Source organism: Labeo rohita, chromosome 6 (assembly GCF_022985175.1).
Source record: "Labeo rohita strain BAU-BD-2019 chromosome 6, IGBB_LRoh.1.0, whole genome shotgun sequence".
Lineage (NCBI taxonomy): Eukaryota > Metazoa > Chordata > Actinopteri > Cypriniformes > Cyprinidae > Labeo > Labeo rohita.
In genome coordinates, this window is record NC_066874.1 from 431,463 (window position 1) to 448,216 (window position 16,754).

General features: G+C 39.2%; 2 protein-coding genes and 1 long non-coding RNA gene across 3 annotated transcripts; 1 reads left to right on the forward strand and 2 right to left on the reverse strand.

The window, feature by feature from the left end:
* Window positions 1-896: 896 nt before the first annotated feature.
* On the reverse strand, window positions 897-2,807 carry LOC127166266 (uncharacterized). The gene is made up of 3 exons (XR_007827883.1): window positions 2,520-2,807; window positions 1,164-1,355; window positions 897-1,080 (listed from the first exon to the last, which is right to left on the reverse strand). It is a non-coding gene; the product is annotated as an uncharacterized LOC127166266 (long non-coding RNA).
* Window positions 2,808-3,664: 857 nt separating this feature from the next.
* Window positions 3,665-7,604, forward strand: LOC127166265 (protein CutA homolog). The gene is made up of 7 exons (XM_051111386.1): window positions 3,665-3,710; window positions 4,126-4,176; window positions 5,193-5,341; window positions 5,586-5,645; window positions 6,785-6,830; window positions 7,014-7,063; window positions 7,318-7,604. The coding sequence occupies exons 2-7, from the start codon at window positions 4,129-4,131 to the stop codon at window positions 7,415-7,417; spliced, it is 453 nt and encodes a 150-aa protein (XP_050967343.1). The 5' UTR covers window positions 3,665-3,710; window positions 4,126-4,128; the 3' UTR covers window positions 7,418-7,604.
* Window positions 7,605-10,319: 2,715 nt separating this feature from the next.
* Window positions 10,320-11,660, reverse strand: si:zfos-169g10.2 (somatostatin receptor type 5). Its single transcript, XM_051112921.1, has one exon. The coding sequence runs from the start codon at window positions 11,658-11,660 to the stop codon at window positions 10,320-10,322; it is 1,341 nt and encodes a 446-aa protein (XP_050968878.1).
* Between the last annotated feature and the right edge of the window lie 5,094 nt (window positions 11,661-16,754).

A 16,754-nucleotide genomic window follows, 5' to 3' on the forward strand; every position in this document is an offset into this window, starting at 1 on the left:
TTTGAATGATGAACAAACCAGTAGAAACACACGTGGGAACATCAGTCAGGATGGAGGAGCAGCGCTGCCCTCTGCTGGACACACACTGAACCTCCTCCATCATCTAAACCAGGGTTTCCTGTTCCTGGAGATCCACCTTCAGAAACACACGTGTGATGGAGCAGGTTTGATCTGAACACTGTACACAGTCAGAAACAGGACTCTAAACTCATGCTTTGCTGTAGATTCTCATCATGGAAATGACGTTTAGTGAGAAAATCACTACAGAGGCTTCAGAGACGAACATGGTGATGGAGGATTCTGCATCACGATTAAATCAAGCTGCAGACTTTCTATCAGATTAACAATGGGAGGGAAAACACTATTTGAAAGCACAATTAAATACGTGACCCTGGAGCACAAAACCAGTCTTATGTTGCACGGGTATATTTGTAGCAGTAGCAAAAATACACTGGATGGGTGAAATCTATCGATTTTTCTTTTATGCCAAAAATCATTAAGATATTAAGTAAAGATCATGTTCCATGAAGATATTTCGTAAATGTCCTACTGTAAATACATCAAAACTTAATTTCTGATTAGTAAAACGCATTGCTAAGGACAACTTTAACAGCGATTTTCTCAGTATTTTGATTTTTTTGCATCCTCAGATTCCAGATTAAAAAAATAAATAAATAAAAATCGTATTTATTCAGCTTTCAGATGATGTATAAATCTCAATTTCAAGAAATTTACACTTATGACTGGTTTTGTGGTCCAGGGTCACATACAGTGTTTTATAGACGACAAATAGATGTTTAAAAAACACAAACAAAATAGGTGAAAAAACTAAAATCAAGAAGAAATTTTAAATGAATTCAGCTGCTAATGAAAACACAAGAATCCTTAAATCACTTCAGAAGCTTTATTAACAGAAAATAGAATAAAATAGAAACTGTGCTTGAAATGGCAAAATATGCAGGTTGGGACAACAATAAGAGCAGCACCATGCATTAGAAATGCATTGACTTTACGCCGGTTCGAACCGCCGTGCTCCACGCGGCTGCTGATCCTGGAGATGTTTCCTCACCGTCTGTTCATCTGAAATTACAAAAACACATAAATATAGGAGCAGAAAACAGGAGAAGAGATTTGATCATGACCTGATCTACATCTGAACTCACCTGGACACGAAGACTCCAGATCACGGGTCTGATGACGAGATCTTTGAGATGTTCTCCTCATGGACATGCAGACACTAACACACGCATGTGGCTGTCATGTTCTCATGTTTGTAATCTCACATTTGTTCAGGTTACAGCAGTGCAGCTCCACGGCACACGTGACCCGTCCACACGCTTCAGCGCCGCCATGATCTGAGAACACAGGACAGAACTCATGAAGATCCTCATCACAGCAGCTCAGCTCAGATCCGTGATCATCAGTCGGGCTCAGACTGAGATCAGCACTGCTCTCTTCACGCTCAGGTGCGTCTCTTTCGCACGTCAGTTTGCGCAGTGGACTAGTCATCACTGACCGCTGATCACACGACCACCGCACAAACACCACCATGACCAGCACTAACCTGCTACTATTGGACTTCTGTCAAAACAGCATTATGGGCAAATCCAAGCCATCTTTTTCTACTTTAATAAACCCTTGTTGATAAGAGTCTAAACATCAGAAAAATATCAGTCTATGCATGAGTTTTCTGTTAAAAAAGAAATAATCATGCGTCATGGATGTGGCAAATAAAGACACAGTTTTTAAGAGACCACATACTTTTTAGGATTTCTGTGAATTAAAACGCACAAACCAGACGCAATAATACCCAACAAATAGAGAAGCGACGGCTCTTCACAGAACATATAACTGTTACTTTATTTTAATTTTGATGTGTCCATTTATGGATGTGACAAGCCTAAAAATAGCACTAACCAGACTATGGAAAATCATGCACTATAAAAAAAAAAAAAGCTTTAAAAACTTTAAGAGAGACCTCAATGGGTGTTTAAACCACCAAATGTTGACATCTGCGATATCAGTATAGTAAAAACCTTTAGTAAAAACTTTGTTTTTCATGGTAAGGTTGACATTTGCATGGAATTTCCCTTATCCAGAATACAAACTGCACATTTTAAAACAAAAAAGTGTCCTTTTTAAACTGCCAACCATATTATTCTGACGTCATGCATCATGTAACTAAATTACTGACAAGTGGATGTTTGTATAAAAAAATTACCGTATTAAACTACTAATAAACTTGCGTTTAAGACTAGTAATGCTAACTACCAATGATACATTTAACTATTCCCATGAGATCAGATGATTATCATGAATGAACTATCTGCTCAATAGCAGCAGTGAGTCAAACAGATTCAATGAAGTTAATGGCTGAAATAAGTTAATATTTCACACCGATGTGCTGCATGTGTGTCTCGGGTTGGTTTGAGAGGAGTCAAATATTCTCTGGAGTTTTGTGCGGTTGTTAAACCAGGCAAAATCAAACGCTGAATTTGTAAAAAGTGATATTTCTTTACCTTTCGGCGCGAACTCGGCTTTCTCACACGCGGCTCCTCTCCGCCGGAAGACACCTTACGCAACTTCCGTTAACAACACCGTTTGCGACATGTGCTTCCTTTATTATTTACAGTGCTTTTGATGGTTAAGCGCTACTTCTTTAATATAACACTCTTCCATTATGTTTATATTCAAATTTCTGTTTTTATTTTCTTCTGCTGAATCTTGAAAATAAAAGGTAGACAAATAAGAACTTGCGTCAGTCTTGAATTCCGCTGCCAGAGATGTTTCTGTTATGAGGAGAGACCAACATCCGGTGCTCGGCCATTAACGGAAGTGCAGCGGACAGCTTAATTTAAGGCGACGCACTGCAGGTGAATAAAAAAACCCTAATATTTATCGCCTTACTTACCCAGTTGATTGATTACATTGATAATTGCTAACATTTTTGTATTACAGGTCTTCTATGATGTTAGGTTTAAATATGCAAATGAGTCATTATTTAATGAAATATGCACTAAAGTCGTTTTTTTCTTTCTTTTTTTGACATATTAGAGTTAAAGGTTTTTACATTTTTCTCATTTTTGTCAGTCCATAACTCAGAAAATACTTAGAACAGACAGAAAACAATATATTTTCACTTTTTTTTTTTTTTTGTTTAAATAATCAAGCAAATTATATACGAACAAATCCCCAGATATAGACAGGAATAAAAATGTTTGGTGTGGTGTGTGTAAGTGCCGCTGAAGTGGAGATTCATGGCTCAGTGTAGGAGAAAAAAATAATTTTTGAGAAAACGGCCTTTAAAAATAGGTGCTGTAATTGAAATCTATTGACACAAACAGATAATGTGCTATAAAAAGCAGTGTTTTTGCCTGCAGTGTCTCCCCTTAAATGTAGAGAATTAAGATGGGAATTACACAATGTACTCAGTGTTACAATCATAGAAGCATAAAAGGAAATAGAAAAAAGTCAAAATAGGGAATATAAATTAACAAAAGCAAATGGTTATAAAAAAGTGTTTTATATATATATATATTCTTGGTATCTTTGTTTCATCTTGTCTCATTATAATGAATTAGTTCAATCGAAAATGAAATAGTTGCATCTTTGAGCCAGTTTACATTACAGTCTCTCCTTAAAGCGGCTCTGGCAGTGTTGCTGTCACACGACAGTCGCGGGCGCTTTACGGCAGAGCCAATGGCTGCGAGGTGAGAGCGACATGCTTGTTTTCTTCATAAAGCAGCAGAGATGCGGATTTAATGACAGATACACAGCGTTTAAACGCAAAACGGTTCAGCTCGAGCTCAGAGTTTCACTGCACACACGTTTAATGATCAGACTGACACGAAGAGCATGTGTCAGTGTGTCCTCGCAGTCCCGAACGCTGTCAGTGTTTTTCTGCAGCTGTTTTTCCAAACAACATGATCAAAAACTCAATGAAAACATCATAACAGCAGTTAATATCACTCATGCATTTTATGCTGCTTTTTCTGACTATGAAATGTATGGAAACGAGCTGAATGAAGATTCATAAAGTAAAACATGTTTTAGAACAATGCAATCAAGGAAATGATAACAGACTAGTGACTTTAATCATCAGACTCTTGTGTTTTACCTGCACAGGTGATGAGATTTGATCTGGCTGCTGTCGGAGCGCTGAAGCTTTGCTGTCTGGTGAGTGTTTGTGATGTTGGACTGTTTTCAGTGTTGGGGGTGACGCACGTTACGTAATCAGATTACTTTTTCAAGTAACAGTAAAGCAGTACATTACGTGTTAATTTACAAGAAAATATCTGCTTTTTCAAATAAGTAGCGCTAGTTACTTTGTTTTCCCATGTATTGACTGCCTTGTGTTGCCATGTTGAGAGAAATCAGGCGTAAGTGCAGAGTCGTTGTGTGCGCTGTGTGAACATGATGTCACTGTAGTTTAAGACTTAATGTCAACATGCTCATCTCATCTCACCTGCACGAAAACAGATTCAGGATTCCTCAAAAGAGATAAAAACTTTGAAATGCAAACTCAGAATGTGATGCAAACATGCAATAATTAAACAGGTTAGATAACAGACGTGTCCTTCGTGTATGTATTTTTCATTTTAGTAATCAGCTGACCTCCGATGATCCAATTCAGCCATACTAATGAGCAAAACTGTTTTTTATTGCTAAAAAGTGTAGAAACTCCTTCCCCTACATCCTATTCTACATGCAAATCGGGGGCGCATTTCCCGAAATCATTGTTAGCTAGCTATGGTCAGAAGTTCCATTTAACTCTATTGGTAACTATGGCACTACCATAACACACCCCTGACTGGCAGCACAGCTGAAAGGTTTGTTTGAGCGGCGCCCTCTACAGTAAAAATGTGACTTTACGTTTGCTTCAGCCTGAGGCTCATTCATTTCGCTTTTGGAGTGAAGGGTTTTCACAATAAAATATAACTTTTTTATTTAATAAGCAAATTCAACCCAGATGAGAAAAAGTAACATCCTTTGCATAACTTCTCATAAGAAGAAACTAAGTAACAAAATTAGTTTCTTTTTTGTGGAATGATACAATATTGCAGTGCATTACTTTTAAAAGTAACTTTCCCCAACATTGACTGTTGTGATCATGTGTGTGAGATGATTGACTGTTCCGATGATGTGTTGAGTTCCCCGAATAACCCTGTTAATGTGTGTGTGTGTGTCGTCAGACGGTTCTGCTGGCTGTGTTGATGCTGCCGGTGCTGCGGCGGCTGGGATTGAGAGCTTTCTCCATGGCATCAGACTCATACTCATCCGGCACACACTCCGCGGCCTTCGTCACCTGCCCCAATGACACGGTGGCCAAAGAGCTGGCCAGGTAAACACACCTGACCTCATGACCTCAAATCAACACTCACACAAATAAAATAAACCTTACAGCCAAAGCAGCATTTCTCATTTTGATTTAGTTTAACTGGATGCACTAAAAGACTGAAATGAAAATTAAAAACTATATTGGCATATTTAAAAACAAATAATGACAACAATATTCAACCACTAAAATGTATCTGAAAAGAATACATGCCCAGTGAAAAGAGTGTATTTTGTGTTTTTGTCCTCAGAGGAATCGTGGAGAAGAAGCTGGCGGCGTGTGTGAACATCGTCCCGCAGATCACATCTGTGTGAGTGTTTGAATCATGTGTGTGTGTGTGTGTGTGTGTGTGTGTGTACTAGGGCTGAACGATATGGACAAAATTTCATATCTCGATTTTCATGCCAGATATCTCTATATCGATACGATACGATATGACTACGGGTTCGGTGAAAACCAAGCATTTCTCAGAAAAATAAAAACAAAGCCTTTTTTTGAGACTGTGTACACAGGTACCATGTCTTTTGCAATGTGGTATGTTATAGCGTCTGTAATTTCTTTGTGTCTGGTGGACGTCGACTCGTACGGCGTAACGCTACTGAACGCGTCAGCAATCAAACTTTGCTTTGGCTTATTTTGGGATGCCTGAGAAGTCCCCGGTGTTTCTCTCATTGTCATGCACTCTTCATGCAGCACGCGATGGTGTTGTTTCAGGTGGTGAAACATGTTTGTTGTGCTACCTTGCTTAGTCGCAATTTTTGGTTTACATCGTCTTTTCTGAATCCAAAATACCTCCAAATAATGGAAGATGATTTATGTTTTGGCACCAAGTCAGATTCTGCACTACCACCGGCCGCATTATCTCCCGCACTCATTTTCTTTCTTTTTAATTTCTCCGCTGTCTCTGTAGTGTGCGCGCGCTGTCTTTAGCGGTGCATTCAAGGGCATTCGTAAAACTGATGTTCGTTGTGTGACTGCCAGAGTTGTATGCAGGGCGGGGCGAGCGCGGAGAGGGGAAATCTATATCGTCTATATCGTTGCTTTTTTCGATAGTAATATCTTGAAAGTTCATATCTAGATATAGATATGATAACGATATAGCGTTCAGCCCTAGTGTGTACTTGTTTTTGCTACATTGTGGGGACCAAATGTCCCCACAAGGATAGTAAAACCTGAAATTTTCCGGCCTGCGGTCCCCACAATGTTAAAAAATGATTAAAAATAGTAAATGGTGTTTATCTGAAAGTGTAACGATGCAAACATGTTTTCTGTGCTAGGGCTAGGTTTAGGGTTAGGGTTGGGTTAGGGGATAGACAATATCGTTTGGTCAGTATAAAATCTATAGAAGTCTATGGAAAGTCCCCACAATTCACAAAAACAAACGCGTGTGTGTGTGTGTGTGTGTAAGATGTGCTGGTTCTGAGGTGTGTTTTTGTGTTTGTGCTGCAGGTACGAGTGGCAGGGGAAGATTGAGGAGGACAGTGAAGTTCTGCTGGTCAGTTTCAACTCTTCTGTTCATTGACACATGTTAAATATATGATAACACAGCAATTGTGAAAAATTGTATTCATTTACATGAATTCATGTACATTAATATGCATTTTCAGAGATTGTATCATCATGTGACAAATATAGATTTAATGACTAAACAAGTGTTTTTACATGTTTTTTGTTTTAGATGATTAAGACAAGAAGTTCAAAGATTCCTGCTCTGGCTGAATATGTCCGGTATCAGCTACAAAAACACTCTGGTTTTATTTGAAGCATTTCTCTGCTACATGCAGAACCAAAATAATAATCAGTCTGTTTGTCCAGACAAACCAATGAGACAATCTGTTCATCCGCCTTAATGAAACTCATCGTCATCATTTCAGCAGTTGTGTTTGGTTGCGCTAGTGACAGAAATGACATGCTTCAGCTTTCATCTAAAAATACAGCAGAGTGTTGAATAAGTAAAGATGAGCGCGTCGTTTGTTCTGCAGGTCAAATCATCCGTACGAAGTGGCCGAGGTCATCAGTTTACCCATCGATCAGGGAAACCCGCCGTATCTCAAGTGGATCGGAGACATCGTGCCCGAGTGAAGCGACGTGATTGTGCAGAACTTGTTTTCATCATTTGATTTCTTTTTTTTTTTCAAACCAAAAAAATGTACTTTGTAACAGCAGGAAGTGAACATCAAAGACTCAAACCAGTTTGTTTCATTTGATGTAACAGGGCTGGCTTTGCACAGTTTGATCTGTATTAAAAGGTTATAAACCACAAAATGCATTTGATTGTGTCTCTATTACATGAGTATTGCTCGTGGAGATCACACAGTGTGGGTGTGTTTGAGTCAAAGTAAGTCCTTTGTTCACCTCACTAAAAATAACACAGCAGTGACGTTAGGAAAGAGAGTCGAGCCTTACCACAGATTAAACCCTGATACACAGCTACTTTTCAAATTAATAAAAAGAGATGAATTATTTATTGTGAGTGTAGCTGGTTTTATTCTGCAAGCAGAATGTGGCGATACGAGAGACGTGAAATGAGCGGAGTGATGGTGGAAACCATCTGACTGTCAATTACGTCTAGAGTCATTATACAGAGATAATAGAGCACAGGATGACACCAGTGACCAATCACAGTCCACTAATGATCAACAATAGCTTTTCATGTAAGATGCATCTTCGTTTCTCATCTAGCGCATCTGTGTGAGGAGAAGAGCAGCGCTGGGTTCCCTTTGAGCCCTCAAATGTCAGTGAACAAACGCACACACACTCGCATACACTTACATGCACAAACACAAACACACACACTGGCTGCAGTTTCTGCCCTTCAGCTAAAGAGCAGAGAAATATGTTGATCTGTTAAAAGAATCTTAATCCTGATCATCAGGAAACTTGACAAACGGATTCACTAGCTAGATTTACATGCACCCCAATAATCCGTTTATAATCAGACTCACAGCTCAATTGGAATGAAACACATTAAACACCTCATATGATTCGGCTGAGCTGGGAAACAATCCCAGGAAAAACAGGAACAAAAATGAAGCATGTAAACGTTGAAAAACTATTTTTTGTTTCTTGGGCAGTGCACAATGATGCATGATTTCACACATTTCACATTTTACAAACATGTTTTACGTCAAACATCTTAAGAACTAGTCAGTGGAGGAGACTGAATTGTTACTAAATATTTGTTAAAAAAACAGCCTACTCTTAGCCTACTTTTTGACAATGTTATCTATGCAAAAACAACTTTATACTGAAGGTAGCTCTACTGCAGTGGATTTCTCCAATTCTAAATGCATCGACTGATGCACTTGTACTTGCGTTAAAGGAGAAGTCCATTTCCAGAACAACAGTTGACAGATGTCATCCAGGATGTTCATGTCTTTCTTCAGTCGTAAAGAAATGTTTTTTTGAGGGAAACATTTCAGCATTTTTCTCCATATAATGGATTGATGTGGTGCCCCGATTTTGAACTTCCAAAATGCAGTTTAAATGCGGCTTCAAACGATCACAAATGCTGTTGTAAACGATCCCAGCTGAGGAAGAAGGGTCTTATCTAGCGAAACCATCAGTTATTTTCATTAAAGAAATACCATTTATATACTTTTTTTTTTAACTCTCAAACACTCACCTTGTCTCGCTCTCCCTGAACTCTGTGTATTCTGGCTCAAGACAATTAGGCAATACCCTGTCTTGAGCCAGAATACACAGAGTTCAGGGAAAGCGAGATAAGATGAGCGTTTGAGATTAAAGCTGGGATCGTTTACAACCACATTTGTGATTGTTTGAAGCCGCATTTAAACTACATTTTGGAAGTTCATAATCGGGGCACCATATCAGTCCATTATATGGAGAAAAATACTAAAATGTTTTCCTCAAAAAACACAATTTCTTCTCAACTGAAGAAAGAAAGACATGAACATCTTGGATGACAAGGGGGTGACTACATTATCTGTCAATTGTTGTTCTGGAAGTGGACTTCTCCTTTAAGTTTTGTTCAGAATGCATTTAATGCACATGTAAACACATATATAAATCAAATTGCAACATTTAGGGATAATCTTAACAGAGCTTTCAGAATCTGAAATCAGATTGGATCCATTTAGAAAATTAGTGCATGTAAACATACTGATGTTTTCCAGTTTCTTGGTTAGCGAACACCTGCGTTTTCAGTACATGCACCCTTATAATGCGTCATAATGAGACAATATTGCAATGAAACATTACCTCATCTTAACACATATTGGGGTGTGCAAATAATATGGTATATTTTTAATACATATAGTACATTTTTATAACCTGGGATGTATGAATGAAACCATGAGACTGTAGGTTTCATTTAGGCTTTAGGCCTTTATGATTTGCACTGTTCAGCAGTTCAATGATATGAAGAAAACAAAAAAAACACAAAACTGCACCAGTCACCAGATGGTCCAATATTCAGCTGCTCTCTTTGGTTTACATGCTGTATGCTCTCCATTAGTGTTTTAGATCATTTTTTTTTTTAATAGACCAGTTGGTGGTGCGCTTCCATCAAAGAAAATCCAAGCAGATAATTGTGGCAGACAAATAGGTGGTTAATTGTTAGATGATCTGCAATCATCTTGACTGTTAAACCAATTAAGTCTGATTTTGGCATCTGGAACTTCTTGACTCAAGAGATTCTTGTGAAAAACAGAGAACAACAACGGCAGTAAAATAAGCACACTTCTTAGCAAATAATCTGAATAATGAGAAGTGCATGCAGATGAGAGTGAAGTGGTTTGCTTGTGTCATGTAAACCTCGATTAAATCCTTACTCTGATTATTGGAAATCACATTATTGGTGCACACACAGTCAGTGACATCACAGACGGACATCGAAATAAAGAATAGGAGCAAAGGTTGTGTTTTTTTTCCGAGCTGATTGGTCACAGTTGGCGGTGTTGAATGGACCGTGTTGCCAAATCATCTGCATTTAATAGTCATAAATGAACATTCACATTACTCATTACAAACAGCTGATCTCCAGAACGGAGCGTTTGTCGTCACCGTTGTCCGGCAGGTGTTTGTGCGTCCGCCGCGCTCCATTACGGACAGCTGCGGGGTCAGAGGTCGGGCTGATGGAGTGCTCGCATCGCCCGTCCGTTCCTCCAGCGGTGGCGTCCTCGTGACATCCGTTCCGGAGTTTCGTCATCTCTATTTCTGCGTTGTGTTCTTCTACTTCGGTCACCTTCAGATGCTCCTTTGGATCCAGTTCTCTTCGAATCTCCTCTAGCGGTAACGCAACCATTCCCGTTCCCTGCTGCTGTTCCTGGTTTTCCACACGCCTGGAGGATCTGCACAAGGCTTTCCGGAAACCTCTTTTGAAGTTATCTGAGAGAAATCCATACAGAATGGGATTTGCACAACTGTTGGCGTACGAAAGAACCACAACGAAGTAATACAGCCCTCTGAACTCTCCTGGCAGAAGGACCAGCAGATTCACAATGTTTAACACGTAGAACGGCAGCCAGCAGAAGACGAACACCGCCACGACGATCACCACCATGCGCGTGATCTTGCGTTCGGACTTCCGGCGGCGAATCGACGTGGCGCGGACTCTTCGTCCGGAGCTGCGCACCTTCACCACGATCAGCAGGTAGCAGAGACAGATGACCATCAGAGGGCCGAAGAACCCGACGGTCGCCGTATAGATGATGAACGCCGCTTTCCAAACCTCCGCTGGCTCCGGCCACACGATGCTGCAGTTCCCGTCGTCCTGCAAAACGTCAGCGAACACCACCACCGGTAGGACCACTACAAAAGAAACGCCCCATACGGTGGCGTTCACTGTTTTGGCCACGCGCGGCTGGCGCCACCTAGAGGACCGCAGCGGATGCACCACGGCCAGATAGCGGTCGATGCTCATCACCGTCAGGCAGAAGATGCTGGTGAACTGGTTAATGGCGTCTACGGTCATGACCAGGCGACACATCAGGGATCCGAAGGGCCAGGAGAGCAGGCCGTTCTGTACGGCAAGGAACGGCAGACCCAGCATGAAGAGTTCGTCGGCGATGGCCAGATTCAGGATGTAGATATTGGTCACCGATTCTGTTTGGGAATATCGCAGCACAATGTGGATGACGAGAGTGTTTCCGATCAGGCCCACGACGCACACGGTGATGTAGATGAGAGGGATGAGGATCCCGGCGACTCCTGGAGCGTAATCCAGAGCCCGGCCGTCGGTCCAGTTCTCAGTCGGAAAAAGAAACGGAGGAGAAAAAGTTTGGTTAGGAGTGGAGGAGGATGCATTAGTCCACACTGGAGCTTCTGCTGTGGCGGGAGGTGGAAGTCGTCGATGTACCTCCATCAGTGTAAGAGAGATTGAGCCTTACGGTGATCAACTGCTGCCCATCTGATCTAGAGTGAGACAGAATACTGGTTACTCAATGGGCAAGGACAGACAGATTTAAGAAAGAGAAAGAATGAAAAGAAAAGAAAGAAAAGAAAGAAAGTGATGACATATTGTACTCAAAATTGGTCCTTTGCATTTAACCCATCATGAGTGCACACACACAACTGTGAGAAGTGAACACGCACGCGCACACACACTGTGAACACACACCCGGAGCAGTGGGCAGCCATTGCTCCAGTGCCCGGGGAGCAATTGGGGGTTCAGTGCCTTGCTCAAGGACACTTCAGTCATGGTTCATGGTTCAGTCAATTCCTGCTGGTGCCCGACTCTCTAACCATTAGGCCATGACTGCCGCAATGGGTTTAATTATTAAGGAAATAATTAAACCCAAAAATGATCCTGTCATTTAAAGAGGTCATATGATATGGTTTCAATGTTACAAGCTGTTCATAGATATATAAGATCTGTAGGGATTTTTTTTTAATAAAAGTTAAGACTCAACCACGCCTTCCTAAAATGGCTCATTCAAACACGCCCCCACAAATCTACGTCACAGTGTGGGAAGATCTGCATAATACCTCCAAAATGTATACACAAACAACGAATGCGTAACTTTTATTCTCGCTATAGTAGTAGTTGTTGCGTGTCGTGTAGACGCTGTGAGTTTCGTTGCGAAAGTGGAACTACTTTGTTTGGCCTTCCAAATAAGTACACAACTAGAAATCAGTGGTTAAGTTATATTTAACACTGTTCCAGAACACTACAATGCAAATATTCGAGTGTGTGCAGTGCATTTTTTAGGGAGGGCTGTTTCTTAAACCTGGGAGAGTAGCCTACAAAGCCGCCTGTGCACACTATAAAGTGAGGCAATTCCAACGTTGCAAGGACAGTCTGGTGCTTCTGACTCACAGCCTGTAAGTACGATTGAATTTTAAAATAATTTGCTACTGACTATTCAAACGCAAGTTTTGAGCAGTGTAGAGCAGTGCTTGTTGTTGTTTCTATGATCACAAATGCAGACATGTTTACGCAGCGCAACACAACACAACACAACGCGTAAGAAGACAGTATAACACGTGTCTACTGCATACGCGAGTGGTGTGGTGTGACAAAATACAGTAAACCCCATTATAATCAGTAATGCTGTCTACACTGGATACGGCAAATACCCGCCAGTAAACTGATTCTATTTACACGTTCTATTTATGGCGTGCACACAGTAATTATGTCCTTACTGGATGTAACAAATGCCTCATTAATAATGGGTTTTATTATTTTTGTCTTGTCGTGCCGGGACACGGCATCACAACATGGTAAGGGGCGTAACATTACTGTCAGATGCTTGAGGTATTCGGCCAATTGCAACACAGTGACTAATCAGACTAATCAGCTGACTAATCAGAGCACACCACACTTTTCAGAATGATGAGCTTTGTAAAAACTGACGCGTTTCAGAAGGGCGGGGTGGAGAGGAGCAACAATAATGTGCAGTATGTGGAAAATGATGTGTTTCTTAAACCATGTAAACACATTGCATTACACCAAATACACAAAAGAATGTTCTTTTTACCAACATCATATGACACCTTTAAAACATGACTTTTCTGTACAATAGCAAACAGTGACTGTTAAACCAGATCAAAAAAAAAAAAAAAAAAAACATCACAAAAAAACTGGTTCTTTCACTTTTAAGAGGTACACTTTTGTTCCTAATTTATCAAAATTGCATATTAGTAGCTTAAAGGTACATTTTATTACTGACCCAGTGACAGCTTTTGTCTATTTTTCTGAAAGTGCGGGGTTGCCAGAAATTCACCATAAAAAATAGTTACAATGTTTAAAGTTTTATGCGATGACATATAGGTGGCTGTTTTTTAACTTTTAATAGCACGATTCATTAAGTGATATATACAAATCTTATGGAAGCTTGTTTCTGCCACAGAATAAAAATATAAAACACTTTAGACTTTTTGCATAATTGCAATTCTACATTATAAACGTGTAACTGCAAGTTTGCATGTCGCAATTTTGAGTTTATCTCTCACAATTTTATTGTAATTCTAAATTGATATCTCACAGTTGTGCTTGTTTGTGTGTTTCCACCATATATAAAAAAGGTACAAGGTTTTATATCACAGTTCTGACTTTATATTTCACAATTCTGAAGAAAAAAATGAATTGTAGGATAAGAAGTCACAATTATCTTTATTTTATTAGATTTTTAGTAGCTTCCATACATCTATTTCAACTACCAAAATCTGCTTTTGAACAATAAAATATACTAATAACCACCATAACAATACAGTTGTCACAATAGTTCATCATTAAGTTAATAAAACATGGGCAATACTTACATAGGCAGTGTAGAGAGTCAATTAAAACACACAAAACACCAACAGAGCAGCACAGATGACATTAACTAACAGAAAATGTAACACAAAATAACCTAATGTGTATTACTATAAATGAAAATGTAAGAAACAAAATAATTTATATAAAAAGAATCATATGCGATGTGCCATGCAGGAACTTACAAGAATGTCCATTCATCTGACAGTAAAATGACATCTAATGTGATTTTTGCTGCTGTATATTGTAAAGTAACTTACAGTTAACCAATAACAGGTTTTACTTGAACATTTTTAGTGTTTTTCTCTGTAAAATTAAAAGTCATGTTGCATATGATGCTTTGTGTGAAAAATAGAAATGAAAGTCAAACACTTTTCCTGCATGTGATGTAAAAGTGTGTAAATATGAATGTATCTTGTGTCATTCTGATTCAGTGATATGCGTGTGAGCAAATAATGACATGTTTATTTCTGAATGAATTATTCCTTTAATACACAGCTGAAGTGGACTTAAATGTTTTCTGAGTTCATCTTATTTATTGCTGATTCTATATAATTACTGACTCAAACACAAACCTGAAGCCTGCGTTATAAATCGAGCGCAGCGGCGCAGAATCACGTCTGCGGTAGGGGAGCGCGATCCTGGACCCCGACCGGGTGGGAAATGAGCGGCAGATAGAGAATGGCGCGTGATTATATTTGTTCTGTCAGGTAGCGTTGGCTGATGTTGTTGCTGAGCCGCGTCTCTGCTAGAACACTAATGCGGGATAATTAGTGCACTACAGCAGCGGCAGCGGCGCAGACCGACCCCGTGAGCGCGTGGCTCCAGCTAAAAACCACTTTATTAGGAGCACAGGAAGAAAACACACTGTCTCAGATTTGATATATAGATGAAGTCTATAGATGTCATCGGCTGCTTCTAGTTCATCTTCTGACTGAGCCACACCAATTATGATACAGAAATCAAAGCTCTGGATCATTATTTGGCCTCTTCTGGTCTATTGTGATGTTGTGCTGCTGTTAGAGACACACTCGTATATCTCGATAAACAGGCCTGCCAGAAAACTCTGAATGATCATTAATAATAGAAAGCATGAGCTCATTGACCAGCCCAGTGAAAGGGACAGTCGCTTTATGTTTTATTGGTCACTGGCCGGAATAAATATCTGTCACATAACGGTTTTCTGTTAATCAGCACGGTGAATCTGCGCGACAAACTTGAATTTGAGTGAAATCTACAAAACTCACAAAACCGTATGGAAGTCCATTTCCACCACATAAGAAAAAAAAATGCTTTGGTAAGCCATAATGATCAGATGAAGAGTCAAAATGATTTAAATTATGTTTTTAAACGTCATAATTATGGCATACTAAGTCAAAATTATGGCCTAGTGAAAAATATGACAAAGAGTCATAATTATGAGATTAACATATCAAATTTCATAATTTTGACTTTTTAATCCCAACTGATTTATGTCAATTTTGACTTTCAATGTCATACGGTCAACTTTTTATTGCATAATTGACCTAGTATGTCAATTTTAACGTTTAAAGTCATAAATTCGAATTTTAATCTCATAATGGATTTAATATGTCAAATTCAACTTTTAAAGCCATAATTTCAACCTACTATGTCATAATTACAGATGCTTCCAGAAGGTAATGATCAAAGGCCTCACTGATCTGAGCTTATGCACGTCGGTTTTTCAGTGAACATTTCCAAAACTTTTTCAGCACACAACAGAGGTGCAAAAGCTGAGATCAGTGAGGCCTTGATCAGCTTCCTAAAAGAAATATAAAATCTGTGCTTATTAAAAGAAAACAAAAAGATTGAATCAAAGCTTTTTAGCACAGGACTGGCTAAAGACTGTGTTGCATGTGAACTATGTGGTGTCTGCAGTCATTTAGAGTGGATGATTATTTATTTATTTATTTAGTTGTTTATTTAACAGGGACAATGCAGAATAACATTACAGATGCTCTACATACAGGCTTCTAGCCAATGGCTAATTTGCAGCCCCAGTCCCTGGTTAGGCTTTTAAAATACAATTAAAAAAAAACAAAACAAAAAAAAAACAAGTACAAATTCAATAAACATAACAGAAATCTAAGACTGTGTAACGCCATCAGTGTTCACAAACCTGTTTTTGTTTTAACCATTTTTTGATATTTTTCAGAAAAATGTTCAACTCTGTTTGCATTTTCAGTGCAAGTGACAAACTGTTCCAGAGCAGTGTCCCTTTGACTGAAAATGTGGATTGAGCAAATTTAGTTTTTCTTTTAGGCACTGTACAGATCTGTGTAATTGCACCTCTTGTAGAGATCCCTCTACTACTCTGTTTTACTATTAATTGGCATATAACATCTGGAGCAAGCTTACTGACACATTTAAAAAAACAGTTTAATAAGAGACAGATTCATAAAATTGTCAAAACTAAGCAACCTGTATTTTTGTAAAATGTTACAATGATGCCATCAGATTGATTTCTTATCTAAAATGTTTAAGGTTTGTTTATATAGGGATCTAACAGGTTTGATAGTCAGATGAGAGACCTGACTCCAGACAGTCACGCAATAAGACATATGGGACCCTGGACCACAAAATCAGTCATAAGTGCCTTTTATACATCATCTGAAAGCTGAATAAATAAGCTTTCCATCGATGTATGGTTTGTTAAGATAGAACAATATTTGGCCGAGA

What these genes read in the sequence shown, in the direction of transcription:
- LOC127166265 (XM_051111386.1), top strand. Translation starts at nt 4,129, where the DNA reads ATGAGATTTGATCTGGCTGCTGTCGGAGCGCTGAAGCTTTGCTGTCTG. An exon ending in GTGGCCAAAGAGCTGGCCAG is followed by an intron (nt 5,342 to 5,585) that starts GTAAACACACCT and finishes TTTTGTCCTCAG; the next exon opens with AGGAATCGTGGAGAAGAAGC. An exon ending in AGGACAGTGAAGTTCTGCTG is followed by an intron (nt 6,831 to 7,013) that starts GTCAGTTTCAAC and finishes TTTTTGTTTTAG; the next exon opens with ATGATTAAGACAAGAAGTTC.
- si:zfos-169g10.2 (XM_051112921.1), bottom strand. Translation starts at nt 11,660, where the DNA reads ATGGAGGTACATCGACGACTTCCACCTCCCGCCACAGCAGAAGCTCCA.